The sequence below is a fragment of the Meriones unguiculatus genome, chromosome 19, assembly GCF_030254825.1.
Source record: "Meriones unguiculatus strain TT.TT164.6M chromosome 19, Bangor_MerUng_6.1, whole genome shotgun sequence".
In the NCBI taxonomy this organism is placed as follows: Eukaryota; Metazoa; Chordata; class Mammalia; order Rodentia; family Muridae; genus Meriones; species Meriones unguiculatus.
In genome coordinates this window covers 31,051,569-31,068,231 of record NC_083366.1, presented here as the reverse complement: position 1 = coordinate 31,068,231, position 16,663 = coordinate 31,051,569, and the positions used below count along the sequence as shown (strand labels likewise).

General features: G+C 39.8%; 1 protein-coding gene across 2 annotated transcripts in view; it reads left to right on the top strand.

The window, feature by feature from the left end:
* Mtr (5-methyltetrahydrofolate-homocysteine methyltransferase) overlaps positions 1-16,663 on the top strand; it is an 86,124-nt gene that overhangs the window by 19,885 nt on the left and 49,576 nt on the right. Inside the window, exons 7-13 of one of the 2 annotated variants that reach the window (XM_021655641.2) lie at positions 2,064-2,126; positions 2,630-2,724; positions 5,761-5,861; positions 7,828-7,889; positions 9,297-9,364; positions 11,964-12,043; positions 14,870-14,982. In XM_021655641.2, coding sequence (XP_021511316.1) covers positions 2,064-2,126; positions 2,630-2,724; positions 5,761-5,861; positions 7,828-7,889; positions 9,297-9,364; positions 11,964-12,043; positions 14,870-14,982 — 582 coding nt within the window. Of the gene's footprint in view, positions 1-2,063; positions 2,127-2,629; positions 2,725-5,760; positions 5,862-7,827; positions 7,890-9,296; positions 9,365-11,963; positions 12,044-14,869; positions 14,983-16,663 lie in introns of those variants that run through there. The other variant, XM_060372886.1, reaches the window with a different exon arrangement.

Below are 16,663 nucleotides of genomic sequence, written 5' to 3'. Positions count from 1 at the left end.
ATATACTACTGCACCTGAGCCTAGAAACCTTATTTTCTTTTCTGTGATTTATGTCCTCTGCTCTTTTTTTCTATTGGATTTTTCCAAATTGTGTGTTTGGGTATATGTCTGTAAGTACAGGTGCCCACAGAGTCCTGAAGCATAGCTGGAGTTATGGGTGGTTTTCAGCTGCCTGATAATGGTTGCTGGGAATCTGACTTGGGTCCTCTAGAAGAGCAGTCTGTGTTCTTAACTACTGAACTGGCAGATACACAACTGAAAAGAAGCACAGTACTGTTTTTATTGGAAACATGGGTGCTAAACAAGAATATAAAGCATTAGGACAGCTTTTTTATTTGGTGAAGAAGATAAAAATTATTGAATTTTTAGGTCTTAAAATGTATGGCCTACATTCTTTATGCAGTTGCATGTGCGAGAGTACATTTGCACTTATGTATGCATGGTGAAGGGTTGCACAATAAGGAGACTGTAAGGCTTGGGGATTAAGCCAGTAAGCTGTATTCCTCCATGGTTTCTGCTTCAGTTCCTGGCCCCAAGTTCCTGTCTTGAGTCCCTGTGCTTGTAAGCCAGATAAACCCTTTCCTCCTCAAGTTGCTTTTGGTCATGGCGTTCAAGCACAGTATTAGGAACCCTGACCAAGACACTCACAGAGGTCTGTTCATGTGTTCTGTTCATTACTATGCTGTTTGCTGCAGTTTTAGAATGAGGTAAGTGACTGGTAGGCTTAGCTCCTTTTATTAATCCATCCTTTCACCCAGAACTTTTCTGGCTATTCTGATGCATTTGTTCTCCATAAGGTTTTAAGAGTCTTCTAGATAGTGGTGGCTCGTGCCTTTATTCCCAGTGCTCAGGAGGCAGAGGCAGGCAAATCTCTGAATGGGAGGCTAGCCTGGTCCAGGGCTACACAGGGAAACTCTGTCTTGAAAAACAACAACAAAAACCAAACAAAACATACCCCCTCAAAAAAAAAAAAAAAAAAAAAAAAAGATTGTAAGGACCAACTTTTTTATTTCTAAGGTAGGAAAAATTTCAGTTTGTTGTTTTTGTAACAGAGTCTTGCTGTGTGGTGGCCCAGGCTGACCTAGAAATGCTGTGATAGGCCACTCTCAAACTTGAGGTCCTTCTACTTCAGTTTCTCAAGTATTGATGTTACAAATGTGCCGTACTACACCCAGCTTTCAATATTGTTGACTTAACTTTCCAGGAAAAAAACCCTCTTATCACTGGGAAAGTTCACATTAGTGACAATATTAGTGACAAAGATATTTTAATGTCAGATGTGTTAATCTTCAAATGAGTGACTTATGATAAAGGAAAGAAGAAATAGATGATCGTTGCTTGGTACTGAAAGCATGGACTTTTAACAGGGTAAAGTAGTTTTACAACCCAAGGTCACCGTGATTTTTCTAGTGATGCACATCTTTGGCTCATATACCTACCTTTGATGTATGTGAAAGGCTAATGAAATAGGCATGACATTTTTATTTATTTACTCTTGTTTTGATTGAAGCAGGGAGGAAAGTTAACCCTTCAGTTCTTCTTCAAAAGAAATAATTAGCTTGTTGGGTGAGCTCAGGTTTATTTTATTTATTTATTTATTTATGTATTTATTTATTTATGTATTCATTTATTTTGAGACAGGGTTTCTCTGTATTAGCCTTGGCTGTCCTGAACCTTGCTTTGTAGACCAGGGTGTCCTCGAACTCACAGAGATCCACCTGCCTTTGCCTTTCAAGTACTGGGATTACAGGCATGCCCTACCATGCCTGGCTTTATTTATATATTTCTTTACTAGTGCTGGGCTTGAACCTAGGACCTGTGCATCATGCCAGGCAAGGGCTCCACTTCTGAGCTGTCCTGTCACCTGAGCATTCGTTATCATGTGCAGTGTTACACTTGAGAAGGGGCATTAGGACTGTGCATTTACAGAGGATTTCCTTTCCTCAGCTTTGCTTGTGTTCTACCTGAAGAGGTCTTAGGAGAGGGTTATTCTGATTGGGCTGCTAGATTGATCTTGGACCTTTCTCAGAAATAAAGGCATTCTTTTTTTTTTTCCTTAACAGGCAGCCTTGTTTGCACTCCAGAAACTTTTTGAAGAGAATTATGCTCCTCCCCGGCCTATTTTTGTGAGTTCTTAAATGTGTGCATGATAACTCCTCTGCCTTTAAAGAAACCCTTTACAATTAGAAGTTTTAATGCGGGTTTTCCCCCCTTCCTGGAATAGTAGAATGATGTAATCTTTTAGAAACCACCTTTTTCTGTTCACCTCACTCCTGTCAATAACCAGCTTACCTTTGGAGAAATAAGGAAAATGAGCCTAGAAGTGGTTGGTGGAGGACAGGCTGTTGAACAAAGGCTTTAGGACTTGCCCTGTTAGGGCTTACAGAGGGATGGATTTGGCTGTGTGACCTCTAAGGCTGCTTGCCTCCGTCACTCTGCGATTCCTTCTTCACCAGTCACTTGCATACATCTATTCTGATCCTCAGACAGACACTGACTTCGAGATTGAGTCCTCAGTTCTTTTCTTCATGAAAGAGCAAAGAGCTTGCACTCGTTGGTTTCACTTTGTCTTTGTGATCATATTCTTACCATAGTCTATATTGTTGATCTGTTTACATTGTTATTCCAGATTTCTGGGACCATTGTTGATAAAAGTGGAAGGACTCTTTCTGGCCAGACAGGAGAGGCGTTTGTCATCAGCGTGTCTCATTCAGATCCACTGTGGTAAGTGACTCCTTCTTTTGGGTGCTTTTACTGGGGGCACTGTAATGTGGCCCCAGAGGCTTTGCTTCTGTGTTTCCACTGTGCCATTTCCACGGTGCATTGGATTTCCTCCAGTCTTTCAGACTTGACTCTAAGGGCTTGAAGCCACTGTTTTAAATGGGCCATGTTGATATCAGGAGAGCTGGCTACATTTTGGGCAGTCAAATGTTTGCCTGTGAGTCTGTAGGTGCTTATAGTTTAAGACTGTGCTTCACTGGGCAGTGCAGGCTACTAACAGTTTACATTTTCAGAACAGTGATTGCAAGTGTTAATGCAGTGTCCCTCCCTATTATTTGTGGGACAAAAAAGCATCCCAGAATAAAATAAAGAAGCAGTGTTATCTTTTAAGAATGGAGGGGTATATAGAAGTTAACAATCTTATGTGATAAAGTTAATATATGAGAAACTGTTGTTTAATCATTGAACGTAATTACAGACTCTTTGTTAACAAAGAACAGTAGTATTATGATATAAATTACACACTGTGCAACAGGCTGTGGTTACAAAGGTTTATTACGGGAAAGGTGAAATTGAGACAGTGGGAGAGCTTAAAAGAGAGAATACAGAGTGGGGAGACAGACAGAATCAGAGGGACAGACAGGAACAGGCAGAGAGAAGAGGAGGAGAGAGAGGAAGAAGAAAGAGATGGTGGCGTGGTGGATGGCTGGTTATATGCCTGGCGCAGGTGATGACATAGGATGCAGGTGGTGACATAAGATGTTGTGAGGACCCTAGAGACCTCTGAGGGCAGGCCAGTTGAATTGCTTGCAACAACGTAACAAGTAGAAGCCTGTGTTATTACTTCATCATTTATTGAAATCCTGCTATATGCCCTGTTACTGGCCAAGTGAAATAGTCCACATGAAGAAGAAATGCTTCATTAATTAAGAATGTAAAACATGGCTCACCAGGTAAAGGCGCTTGCTGCTAAGCTTGGTAACCTGATTTGATCATAAGGACCTACATGATAGAAGGAGAAAATCCTCTCCTGCAAGTTGTCCTCTGACTCCCAGATATGCAAGCCTCCCTCATAGTCCCTTTCCCCAAATATGGATGGTAAAATGTGGTGCTGTACAGAAACAATGGAAGAAATCTGGCTATATGTAGTAGTGAGTCCTTGCACAATTCAGAGATGACTCTTCAGAGATGCTAATATCTGAACTATGTTAGAAGACTTTAGCTGACTTTGCTAAGCGTGGAGACAGGATAGGTGTATGGGTCAGAGTGGCTTAAGGTCAGTTTGAGAACTGTATAGTTGATGAAGGATGTCCATATGTGCTATTTCATTTGAGCTTTAGTAGGTCCCTAAGAACTGAATGAGCATTGCTTGCTGCTTTGAAGACTGCTTAGCTGGGTAATGTCAAGTCTAGAAAAGACAAGTTAGCATTGGAACTAAGTTTGGAAAACATTCGGATATCCTTACTAGTGATAACACAGTGATTTACAATGTTTGTTTGTTTGTTTAAGTATAAATCCAGGTAGCAGTTGCCTTTATTACTTTTCTATTGCTGTGATAAAACACCATAACCAAGGCAACTTTTAAAAGAAAGTATTTGTGGGCTGGAGAGATGGCTTAGTGGATAAGAGCACTGTCTGCTCCTCCAGAGGTCCTGAGTTAAATTCCCAGCAACCACATGGTAACCCACAACCATCTATACATGGAATCTGATGCCCTCTTCTGGCATGCAGGTGTACATGCAGACAGAGCACTCATACATAAAATAAATAAATAAAACCTTAAAAAAAAAAGAAAGCACTTAATTTTAGATTTTATGACCATCATGGTAAGGGAATGTGGCAGCAGGAATGTCCCTGAAGCAGTAGCTGAGAGCTCATGTCTTAAGACATAATCACTAAGCAGGGAATGATGCAAGTCTTAAATCTTTTTTTCCCCCCGATACAGGGTTTCTCTGTACAGCCTTGGCTGTCCTGGACTTGCTTTGTAGACCAGGCTGGCCTGTAACTCAAAGAGATCTATATGCCTCTGCCTCCTGAGTGCTAGGATTAAAGGCATTCGCCCCCTAGCCTCAGTGACACACCTACTCCAACAGGGCCACACCTCCTATTTCTTCCCAGTCAGTTCTGCCAATTGAAACATGTGAGTGTCTCTGAAACATGGGACCATTCTCGCTCATACCACCACAGTGTTCTAAGATGAAAGTTAACAAATGTACTAGGAAAATAGCTAAACTGAAAAGGTGTGTTCAGGTTTAAGTTAACTATGCATTGAACCTTGCAATCTCCTTTTTTTCCTTGAGTCAGCATTCATGGAGCTCAGATTGGTCTTAAACTTGCTGTGGCAGTAAGGAGGTCTTCTGTCTCCACCTCCTAAATTCTGGGATTACAGACATCTGCCATCATGCCTGGCCTTGGACTTAGCAGTCTTAAAGAAGATCTGAAAATTGGTGACCAGAGAATCATGTTTGCTTTAGATTGGGTACAGGTTTATTAAAAAATAATAATAAAGGCAGAAAGCACGGAGTGTTCTATATTGCTCCCCGTCCCCACTTTCACCAGTTTTTCCTGTTAACATCTTGCCTTGGTGTGGTTCAGTATTAATACATTATTAACTGACTACTAGTCTACATTACAGCTTACTTTTGTATACTCTGGATATCTCCAGGTGTGCAATGACAATATCTGCCATTATAAAATCATATGGGGGAGGGGGGCTGGAGAGAAGGCTCAGTGGTTATGAGTACTGTCTGCTCATCGAGAGGTACTGAGTTCAATTCCCAGCAACCACATGATGGCTCACTACTATCTATCCTGGGATCTGATGCCCTCTTCTGGCATGCAGGTGTACATGCAGATATATCATTCACAGACATTAAATAAATAATAAAAAAATCTAAACAAACAAAAAATCATATGGATAGTTTTACTCACCAAAAAAAATCTGAGTTTCTATACATATTCTTCTCTTTATTATAGCCTTTACATATAAATATTTTGAATGAAAGATGATGATTCTGACATCACTTACTGTTTTTCCAGCATTGGATTAAATTGTGCTCTTGGTGCAGCTGAAATGAGGCCTTTCATTGAAACAATTGGAAAATGTACAACAGCTTATGTCCTCTGTTACCCAAATGCAGGTATGTTGTAGAGGGGTTGCACATGAAGAACTCTATATTCAAGGCATGGTAAATAGGGTAACAGATATGTGTACATACATACAGGGGAGGAAGGGAGAAGGAAAGAGGCAGTGGGTTCAAGTGTATATGTTTGTTTGAAACGCAACATAAATTTTGCAAAAAACAAAAGAGTATTTGGGTCTATACCAGTTGACTTAGACCTGAAAGAATAGTTTTGCTCAGCTTGAAGTTTCAAAATGGGCACAACTTCAGGGAATTAGTCTAATTATGTCACTAAGAAAATTTGCCATGTGAATATAACCAGAAAGATGCCAAAATAAGGAGCCCTTTCCCATTTCATTTTATGAGCAGAAAAGCATTAAGGGTAATATTATATGTTGTTATGTTCTAAAGGCTAAGATTTCTGGTTGAAGGCACGTAAAAATTTCAAAGATATTTATAGATCTCAAACTATTCAGTAAATATTGATAATTTGTACTGGGCTGGCCAGATTTCCCGGGAATGTTTTGAGCACTGGTCAGCTACTTAGGGCTAAAATTCATTTTCTGTACTTAAAAAAAAATCTATATGTATACATTAAGCATTTTGAAACAGTTTTATTAGTATATATGTATATGACCTGCATGTGTGAATGCAATTGCATGTGTGTCATGGCGTGCATGTGGAGGTCAGAGAATAACTTTTGGGATATAATAACTGGTTCTTGACTTCCACTGTGGGTTTTAAGACTTGAACTCAGGATGTCAGCCTTGTGTAGCAAATGGTTTTACTTGCTCAGACATCTCACCTCAAATATATACATTAAAAATATATAATAATGGTCTGGAGAGTTGATTCAGTGGTTAAGAGCCCATGTTCTTGCAGAAGACCTGGGTTTAATACCCAGCACCCACATGTTGGCTTGTAACCATTCATAACTTCATTTCTAGGGTATTCAACACTCTCTTCTGACCCCTGTGGGCACCAGGCATGCAGGGGTGCACAGTCATAAATGTGAGCAAAACACTCATACACAATATATATATATATAAATAAATCTTTAAAAATCCATAATACCCAGGTGCCAGTGGTGCACTCCTATAATCCTAGCATTTAGGGAGGCAGGGGCAGGTGGAGGCCAGCCGGTCTAAGGACAGCCAAGGTTGCACAGAGAAACCCTGTCTCAAAAAAAAGAATCATACATTTCATTTTCCTTTAGTAATTAGGGGCAGGGCATGAATCTAACAGGAATCTAACTAGATTGTCAGAGGAAAAAGTATAAGGTTATACTAAAGAGAGATAAGCATCTATTGTAGATACACAACCTTAATAGGCTGTAAGTAATAGATACACATAGTTCAGATACTATGAAACCTTTTATGCTGTCTGAAACACAGTAGAAATATTTGCTAATTTGAAAGAAGACTGGTTTTACTTGTTTTTGGTTGCATTGAATATCAAATATTCATTAGTTCAAAGGTGATAGAAGTGTGTACAGGCTGTTTTCCATACAAGCAGTTTTGTAAAAAGAATGAACTGTCTTGTAGTAAGGTGCTTGGAGCTGGAGACTGGGGCACTCTGTTCCAAGTGGGAGTGAATTTCTCTTTAAAAGCAAAAGCAGTGGGCTGGAGAGATGGCTCTGCGGTTAAGAGCACTGACTGTTCTTCCAGAGCACTCTGGTTCAATTCCCAGCACCCACATAGTAGCTTACAGCTGTCAATAACTCCAGGATCTGACACCCTCATACAGACATACATGCAGAGTAAACACTAAATGCATATAAAATAAATTTTTAAAAAAAGCAAAAGCAGAGTGAATGCTCTCCAGATTTTGCTGCTTCTATGCTATCTCTGTTATATAAATACTGTCTTACTTTTGCAAGCAGTTATTTTATTATCAATACAGAATTTTATAAATTACCCTTTAAGGTACTTTTAAAGCAGTTGTTAAGATAGTTTTGAGTAATGGTTGAAATGTTCTTTCTCAGGTCTTCCCAATACCTTTGGCGACTATGATGAAACACCGTCCATGATGGCCATGCACCTGAAGGTCAGGAATCCTTTTATTTCAGTTTTGAATAGACAGATAGATACATTCTTATTTTAATTCGTTCATTAATTAATTTACTTTGAGATCTGTCTTCTCTTGCCTAAGTTGCACTTAAACTTGTTATCCTTCTGCCTCAGCCTCCTGAATAGTTGGGATTATATAGGCATGTGCCACCATGCCTAATGGAGGCCATCCTCCAATTTAGTTTTAGCATACTTAGAAGCAGAATTTTTCCTCAAGATACAGTATATACATAACAGAGTAAAGTTTAGGTACTCTGAGTCAAGGAAGTGTAAGCATAATTCACGGTTTAGCTGTCTATTACTTATTGATTATCAGTGCTAGCTGTTGGAAAATTCCCAGTAAGGTCCTCTATAAACTAGATGAGACGTGGCTCATGTCTACATTGTCATTTCTGCCATACTACCAAACAATGACTTTCTCTTTCATTCACACGGCTCCCTGTCCCTGCAAAGCCTCCTTCTCTTGAGTGGACTTGCCATCTTTGAGTCATGAGACTGTTACTACTGTTGCAGTGTTTCATCTTCTAATGCTTCCTCTGTTTTCCTTCTTTTTTTTTTTTTTTTTTTTTTTTGATTTTTAGCTTCTGGCTCACTAAAGTCTTTTTTGAGTCAGTTTTTCTGTTTCTATTGAGTTGGGGTTTTTCTACAGTCTGGTCTGTCTTTGAGCTCAAGATTCTCCTGCCTCAGTCTCTTCAGTACTGAGATAATAATTTTAGATATCTGAAGTAGATAGTCTTGCTTTTCTTTCTTAGCTCTTTTACTCACCTTACCGTTTATTCCTTGGGCTCTGGCTCCTCCAGATGCTGCTGATCAGTATGGTTCTTACCACATATTTGATGGAACACTTGAATAATGGCTAATATGAAAAAGGACGTTCATTTTTTTTTTTATTTTATTGATTTTTTTTTGAGGCAGGGTTTCTCTGTGTAGTCATGGCTGTCCTGGAACATGCCTCATAGATCAAGCTGGCCTCACATTCATAGAGATCCACCTGCCTCTGCCTCCTGATTGCTGGGATTAAAGGCGTGTGCCAGCACTGCCTGGCCTTTTTTTATTTAAAAAAATTAAAATTAAATTGAAAAGCTGATACTTGTATGTTATTTAGAAGTCCATTGTCCATTTCATTCTCACAAGCATAAGTAATTTCATCATATAGGCAAATAAAATTTCTACTGTGTTTCAGACAGCATAAAAGTTTTCATAGTATCTCAACTATTCTCATGTGTATCTTTTACCTAGAGTATGTGAAGTTTTTGTATCTAAAGTAAATATGTGTATTTATTTCTCTTTAGTATAATCTTAGTTATTCAGGAAATGTAGAAGTAAACGCTCTTCTGTTGTGGTAGTTTTAGAGTTCAGGTGAACTCACTTCTCGTAAATGCAGGACTTTGCTGTGGATGGCTTGGTGAACATAGTTGGTGGATGCTGTGGTTCAACACCTGATCACATCAGGTAATGGTCACCTCTTCTTCCTGCTTCAAAACTGGTTTAGTTTTATTATTTCTAATGATATTTTTATTATTTTGTGGGGGGAATTTCATACATGTCTATAATTATTTTGATCATATTTACTCTACACTCCTTCCCTCTATGTGCCTTTGAGGCAGGGTCTTTCTCTGTATCTAGGACTGGCCTGCTCTTCATTGTATATAGCCCAGGCTGGCCTTGAAACTGTAGAGGTGTTCCTGAAAACGCCTCACAACTTTTGGGATTATAGCATATACCCTTAGGTCCTTTTATTTTGTGTGTGTGTGTGTGTGTATGTGTGTGTGTGTGGTGTGTTTGTGTTTACAGCTATTTGTAAACTGGACAGTTTGTGGGTGCTGGCATCTGAGCCATCTTGATAGCTTTGTTTGCTTGTTCCTCCTTTCCTCTCCTCTCCCCTTCTGTCCCTCTATTCATCTCCTCTCCCTTTTCCTTCCTTCCCCTCCCTTAATGCAGGGTCTCACTGTGTAGCTCCATCTGGCTTAAAATCTTATATTCTGTAGCCCAGACTGGGCTAAACACATTGTGTAGCCTCAAACTCTTGGTACCTCCTGCCTCAGCTTCCTGAATGTTGAGAATGCAGGTATGAGCCATTTTGTCCAATTTAATATTTTCTGTACTTACTAACTAAATGAAATTGTTCTACCCACAAGCTTGTCTGTTAAAATCTTAACACTTAGTACTTGGAATGTGACTGTATTTGGAGATGAACCTTTAAAAGGTGTCAGATAAAGAATGAGTGGACCCACCCATAATCCTACATAATCAGTGTCCATGTCATGTAAGTATGAGATACAATGCAGGGGTTAAGGGAAGGTTATGTAGACACAAGAAGTCAGTAGCCTGAAAGCCGCAGGGAATGCGGCCTTAGAAAAGAACCATTTTGTCAACACCTCAGTCACAGACTGTTCCTTTGTTTAAGCCATGTCGCTGTGTCAATAATATTGTTTCTTGTGAAAATATGAGTAATAGTAGCTTTATATTAAGAAACATTCTAAAAATGAAAGTAGTATAGAAAAATACAGTGTGCTGCCATGTGCCTGCCACATCACTGCCACAGTTTCCTGCTTTGTCATTGCTCTTGTCTGACCCTCAACTTCTCCCCGTGGAACATTGTAATTTCCATACATAAGACTCTACCTGGAAGTAATAATTTGAACAGAAGGACAGGCATGTTTTCTTGGGTGCAGCACATGCCTCCCTTAGATTCTTTCCTGAAGAGAAAAAGCAGCCAGGTGACTAGCATCTTGAGGTCCAGAGGAATCTCTTCCCTGGTCCTCTGAAGTCATTGTTTTACCCATGCTTCCAAGGGCAGTTGTGAAGGAGGAGGAAACCCACAGTGCAGCTATGGGTACATTTATCCTTATACTTTGTGGCTCTCAGAAAGATTGGAATTCAGGCAGAGGATGAGTTATTGTACTTTCAGCCAGCCCTCACTGTTCTCTGTGTGCCCACACAATATGTTTCTTCAACTGAATTACCAAATACTTTTTCTCACTGCTTTTGTTGACTTCTCTGATAGAATTTGTGGCTGGAACTTCTTATGTAGACCAGGCAGGCCTGGAACTCACAGAGATCTGCCTGCTTCTGCTTTCTGGGTGCTGGGATTAAAGGTGTGTGCTTGCACACCTGGTTTCTGTGATAGACTCTTAATAACTATAAAGTTATGATGCATTTGTCTCTTTTGGTTCTGTTAATTGAAACCAGGATTTTGTACATACTCAATGTCTACTCCAGCACACTATACCTACATCCGCAGTTTTAAGTACATCTTTTATGTTATAGTTTCGTCAGTAGTTGAAGTATCTTATCTTTGGATCATAGACTAACTCTTTCTTTTTTTAGATCACTTCTTCTGTTTAAAGAGAAGTTATTTTAATGTGTGTATTTGTATGTATACCTATCTATATTGTATAACTCCTGCTTTTACTTACTCATTTATATACTCGTTTGGGGGCAGTAGAGTGAGCAGTGACTACAGGCCCTCATAAATAAACAGGAAGCTAGATTTTTATGATTTACTAAACATATGATTCATTAAAGTTGACAATGTGGAAGAGAGTGTGGATAACTGAAACAAACTTTGAGGAGAGAAACAACTATTTTGAAGTATTCAAGCTCTATTTCTCTGTACCTTCCCTGCTGTGTGCATGCTGTAACAAACAAACTCACAGGACCCTATTCTCCCCACTGCCAGCAACCCCCCCCCCTTTACTATTACTTCTCAGCTACAGACTTCTTTTTGAGGTTGTTAACTGTTGAATAGGTAGAAAGGCCAAGTTTGTGTGTGGATTTGTATAGACTGTCTGAGGGCTGGGAGAAGGGAAAAGGTTTGCAATTGGTCCACATAGCTTCAGGCTTAAGTCTGTGATGGCAGAAGCAGCTCAGTCAGCACTGATGAGCTTCCTGTTGCTGAGAAAGCTGACAGTGTAACTGCTGCTGTACGTTTAAGTAGGCATATCATTATGTAATATTGATTCAGACTTAATTTCATAGCTGGAAATTAGCTTAATTAAATTGATGTTACTTTGAATTAATGAATATAGTGTTTTTTCTTTTCATTTAGGGAAATTGCTGAAGCTGTGAAAAATTGTAAGCCTAGAGTTCCACCTGCTAGTGTTTTTGAAGGACATATGTTACTATCTGGTAAGTCATGAGGATGTAGTTTTGATTTAAAAAATCATTCATAGGATGTATTTAACATGCATATTCTAAGTGTGAGTGATATTTATGCCAGGAAGCATATTAGGTCAAAGAAGAGTTCTAGTTTTCTTGGCACTTAGGTAAATTTTACTAACAAACTCTTTTTCTAGGGATGGGGTGGAAAGATTAATTTCAGAGTAAAAATGAATGATTGCTCATTCTATCTTTTCTTTACAAGGAGAATCTGTAGGCTTGTCTTTTCTGCACAGTAACAGCATACCTGTTATTCATTGCCTAACAATTTTAATGGCCAATTGGTATGAATTATTGAAAATTCCAAATGGTTAAAACTTAGTTAAAGTTTAATGCTTTGTAATGGCAACAACATCTTCCTGGAAAATCTTAATTGCTTTTTAACATTAATGTTAGAATTTTACATTTGCCATTTGTTTGGAACTTTACATCTATTTGTGTATTTATTTTCTGTGTCTATGTGCCTCCCTCCTTCTCTTCCTCCTCCTGCTCTCTCTTTCTTCTTTTGAGTCAGGGTTTCTCTGTGTAGCCCTGACTATCCTGGAACTCACTGTAGATCAAGCCTCAAACTCACAGAGATCCATCTGCCTCTGCCTCCTGAGTGTTGGGATTAAAATCGTGTATCACCATGTTTGGCTATTTTATTCTTTTTCTGAAATGGTGGTGTGTTAGGACAGGTATCACTGTATAGCCAAAGGTCACCTCAAACTAGCAATTCTCCTGTCTCTACATTCTGAGTGCTAGGATTACATTATGTGTCACTATGTCCAACCTGAAGAAAATTTTGTTAACTTGTGTATAAACAAGAGAAGTACTCCTTCTCTATCCAAGCACCCTTACCATTTGATGGTTGTTATCCCTGTTTGCCTGGTAGATAAACCTCCAGATTATGTGAAAGATCAGGGGCACAAGGCTCATTACTGATGGTAACAGTCATCAGCTGAAACCATAGAAAGTAATTCCTTCCTGAGTTCGTGAGCAAATGGCCTGTAGTACTTGTATAATTACCCAGTTCATATTCATAATCTTCCTCTTGTTCATACTAATATCTTAATAAAATGCTTTGGCAAAGGACTCAAAGGCCATTTTTTTTTTTTTTTTTTTTTTAATGACAGCTCTGATTGCTGGTGCTGGTTTTGGGCTTCATTTTTATGATAACTGTGGCAGAAACACTTGACTGTACCTGATTTCTCAGCTGAAAGGTGGTGTGGGCAGTTGTCTCATGTTGTGTGATCATAGAGCCTGCCTGAGGCTATTCAGGGAGACTGTTTCTTATAATACTTGAAAAACAAAGGCAGTTTGAGAACCTTTTCTGCAGTGATACTTCAGACCCTTTGTGTTTTAAAGAGTAATGTGTATGCCTGCGTTATCTGATACTTGCCTCTGGATTCACCTCTGATTCTATTCCTCCTTAGCAAATAAGATGATAATATGCAGAAAGCCTAGTGGCTGCCTTGGGCACGTCATGGTGGAAGGCCTGCCGCAGTGATTTCTGGATCTCCATCTGGGTCCTCCCTCATTGCCCTGTTTGGCAGTGCTACTTTCAGGCTCATGGTCTCTCAGTGAGAGAGATGAAGTAACATTCCACATACATTGTTGATGGGGTGGCAAAGAGATTTGCTCTATTCAGCTATAAGCTGATTTCTGATAGAGCATCATGGAGCCAAAAAGAAAAAAAAAATTTAAAGATAGAATTTTATGGCATAATATATGCTGGCCTCAAATTTCTACAGGCTACAGAGTGCTGGGATTATAGTCATGAACTACTTACTATGTCTGATTCAACAGTTTTTTTGTTTTTTGTTTTACAATTACTTTTTATTTGAGAATTTTATAGAACATATTTTGAACATATTTACACATGTCCCAGCTCTTCCAATAACTACTATTTCTACTCTGCTGTCCCTTTCTCCCCAATTTCAGTTTTCTCCCCAACCTTTCAGGTCCATTTGGTGTCACCCAACTAGTTTTGTAAAGTAACACACTGTATTTCCCTCTCCTTCTGTTCCTCCCTGTTTTCCTATATCCCAGCACCTATCAGGTGCCAGTAGTTTTACAGCTTATGATGGGACTTTGTGCCCACTGCCCACCGTCTAGGCCTGAGTGAGACATAATATGGCCCATTCCAAGGCTCAGGGATTTTCAGGGGAAAGTGGGACAGAAACCCCACAACTGTTAGAGGTTGTGGGTAGCATCAAGCAGGGTTTCCCAAGCTGGGCATGGTGGTGCACACCTTTAATCCCTGCACTCAGGGAGGCAGAGGAGGCAGATTGCTCTGAGTTCAAAGCCAGCCTGGTCTACAAAGCGAGTCCAGGGCAGCCAAGGCTACACAGGGAAACCCTGTCTTGGAAAAAAAAAAAAAAAAAAAAAAGCAGAGTTTTCCAGACACAGCAGAGTAGTTGTACATAGGAACTCACAGCAGTTGAAGCAGCACAAGACCCGCTCAAGCTCAGTCCTCCTTTGATTTGAAGTTCCTCATGGCTCTTGCCCCTTGCCCTTAGTTAAATATGAGTGATGATGACTTTCCTTCATTCTCAGACATTTCCGTCATGTCATGGTACAGCTCACTAGGGGCATTTGCAGCGCAGAGCTCTGAGGTGTTCCTTCTGGTTGTGAGCACAGTTGCACAGGAACCCTTTAGTGTTCAGAGAATGGAAGATTGTGACCCTGTCTCCCTATCAGATCTCTTGTCTATCTGCTCAGGTGGACTTGAATCTTCTAGCTGCAGATATTTCGCTTGTTTCATGTCATCCATGTGCATTTTCAAGAATTTTTCAAAATGCTTCTCCTTTTAAGGTTTAGAGCCCTTCAGGATTGGACCATACACCAACTTTGTTAACATTGGAGAGCGCTGTAACGTGGCAGGATCCAAGAAGTTTGCTAAACTCATCATGGCAGGAAACTATGAAGTGAGCATCCTTATGAGACCCCCGGGTCATTGCCATGCCTCTGGGAGGACTGCATGTCAGCAAAGTGTGATCTGTTCTGGCTATTGCAGGGCTCCTAGGAAGTATGTGAGGATGCAGGTGGCAGCCAGCATTGGTGTGCTGCTGGAAGAGTTGAAGCTGTTGTTGACAATGCTCAAAAAACATTACATTTGGGGCATGGAGTGATATAGCTTCTAGTCCTTCATTGTTGAATAAGTTTGGATATTTGGGAATACACTCCATTTTGGCCTGTCTGAAATCTTTCTATAGGAAGTGAAAGCCAAGGGAATCCTGTTTTTTAAAAATTATGTATCATGTATATGGCATTTTGCTTAGATGTATGTATGTGCACGATGTGTGTTCCTGGTGCCCACATAGATCAGAAGAGGGCATTGGGTCCCCAGAAAATGGATCTACATGCTGGTTGTGGAATGCCGTGTTGGTCCTTAGAACTGAACCTGGGTCTTCTATAGGAACACATATTTTTAGGTGCTAAGTTATTTCTGCCCCTTCCAAAGAGAATTCTTACTCATCTGACCACATCAGATGCTAACTGATGAAGGTACTGCTGAGCCTGTTATCTATAGGTCAAAACCAATGAACAAGCCCTTGCCTTGAGAAGTCTGCATCTTTAAGCTTTGTAATACTAAAGATAGAGTCAAGCTTAATCAACACAGAGCATGTTCAAGAAATAGGAATAGAATTAATTTTTCTATAAATATGAATTTAAAAATGGAAGAAGATAGCTTGAGGTTTTAAGTTGACTTTTTTGTTTGTTTTTTTACTGTGACTTAATTTTTTTTTCTTTTTCTTTTTTTTTTAACTGAGGCATGGTGGTGCATATCTTTAATCCTAGCACTTGGGGAAGGCATAAGCAGGTAGATTTTTGTTTTTTTCTTTCTGAGATTAGGCTTTCCTGGTCTACATAGTTAGACCTTGCCTCAAAGAAATTTCTTTCACTAAGATTGTGTGTGCATGTGCATGTATTTGTACCTGGATGTTCATATGCAAGCCACTGTGTGCATGTGCAGGTCAAAGGGCAACTTGCAAGATTTGATTCTTTTCCACATTTACTTCTTGGTGATCGAACTCGGATTGTCAGGTTTGGTATCAAACATCTTTACCAGATGAGCTATTTCACTCTCCTTTGAATTTTAATGATTTTTTTTAAAAAAACAATTCAGGATCTGAATAGATTCAGGTTTTTTTTTATTATACTCATTTTATTTGTGTGTGTATTGTGAGTTTATGTACATGTGTGTTCGCATGCAGAGTCTAGAAAAGGTCATTGAATCCCTTAGAAATGGAGTTAGAGGCATTCTGTGGGATGCCTGGCTTTACGTGTGTGCTGAGACCTGAACTCAGGTTGTGATTGTGCATTAAGTACCTTTGCCTTTGGGCCATCTCTCTAGCCTGTGGATTTACCTCCCACCACTACCCCTCTTCTTGCCTCTGCCCCAAACGGGCTCTTACTATGTGGCCGTGGCCATCCTGGAACTCACTATGTGGACCATGCCAGCCTTGAACCCATAGTGATCCACCTGCCTCTACCGCCCAAATATTGGGATTATCTTCCTTTTTGGAATTGCTAATTATTGTTTCATGGCATCCCCTAGAGTTGTCTTTCCTAGTGCAGGTGCTAGGTGCTTGCAGTCCTCTACCC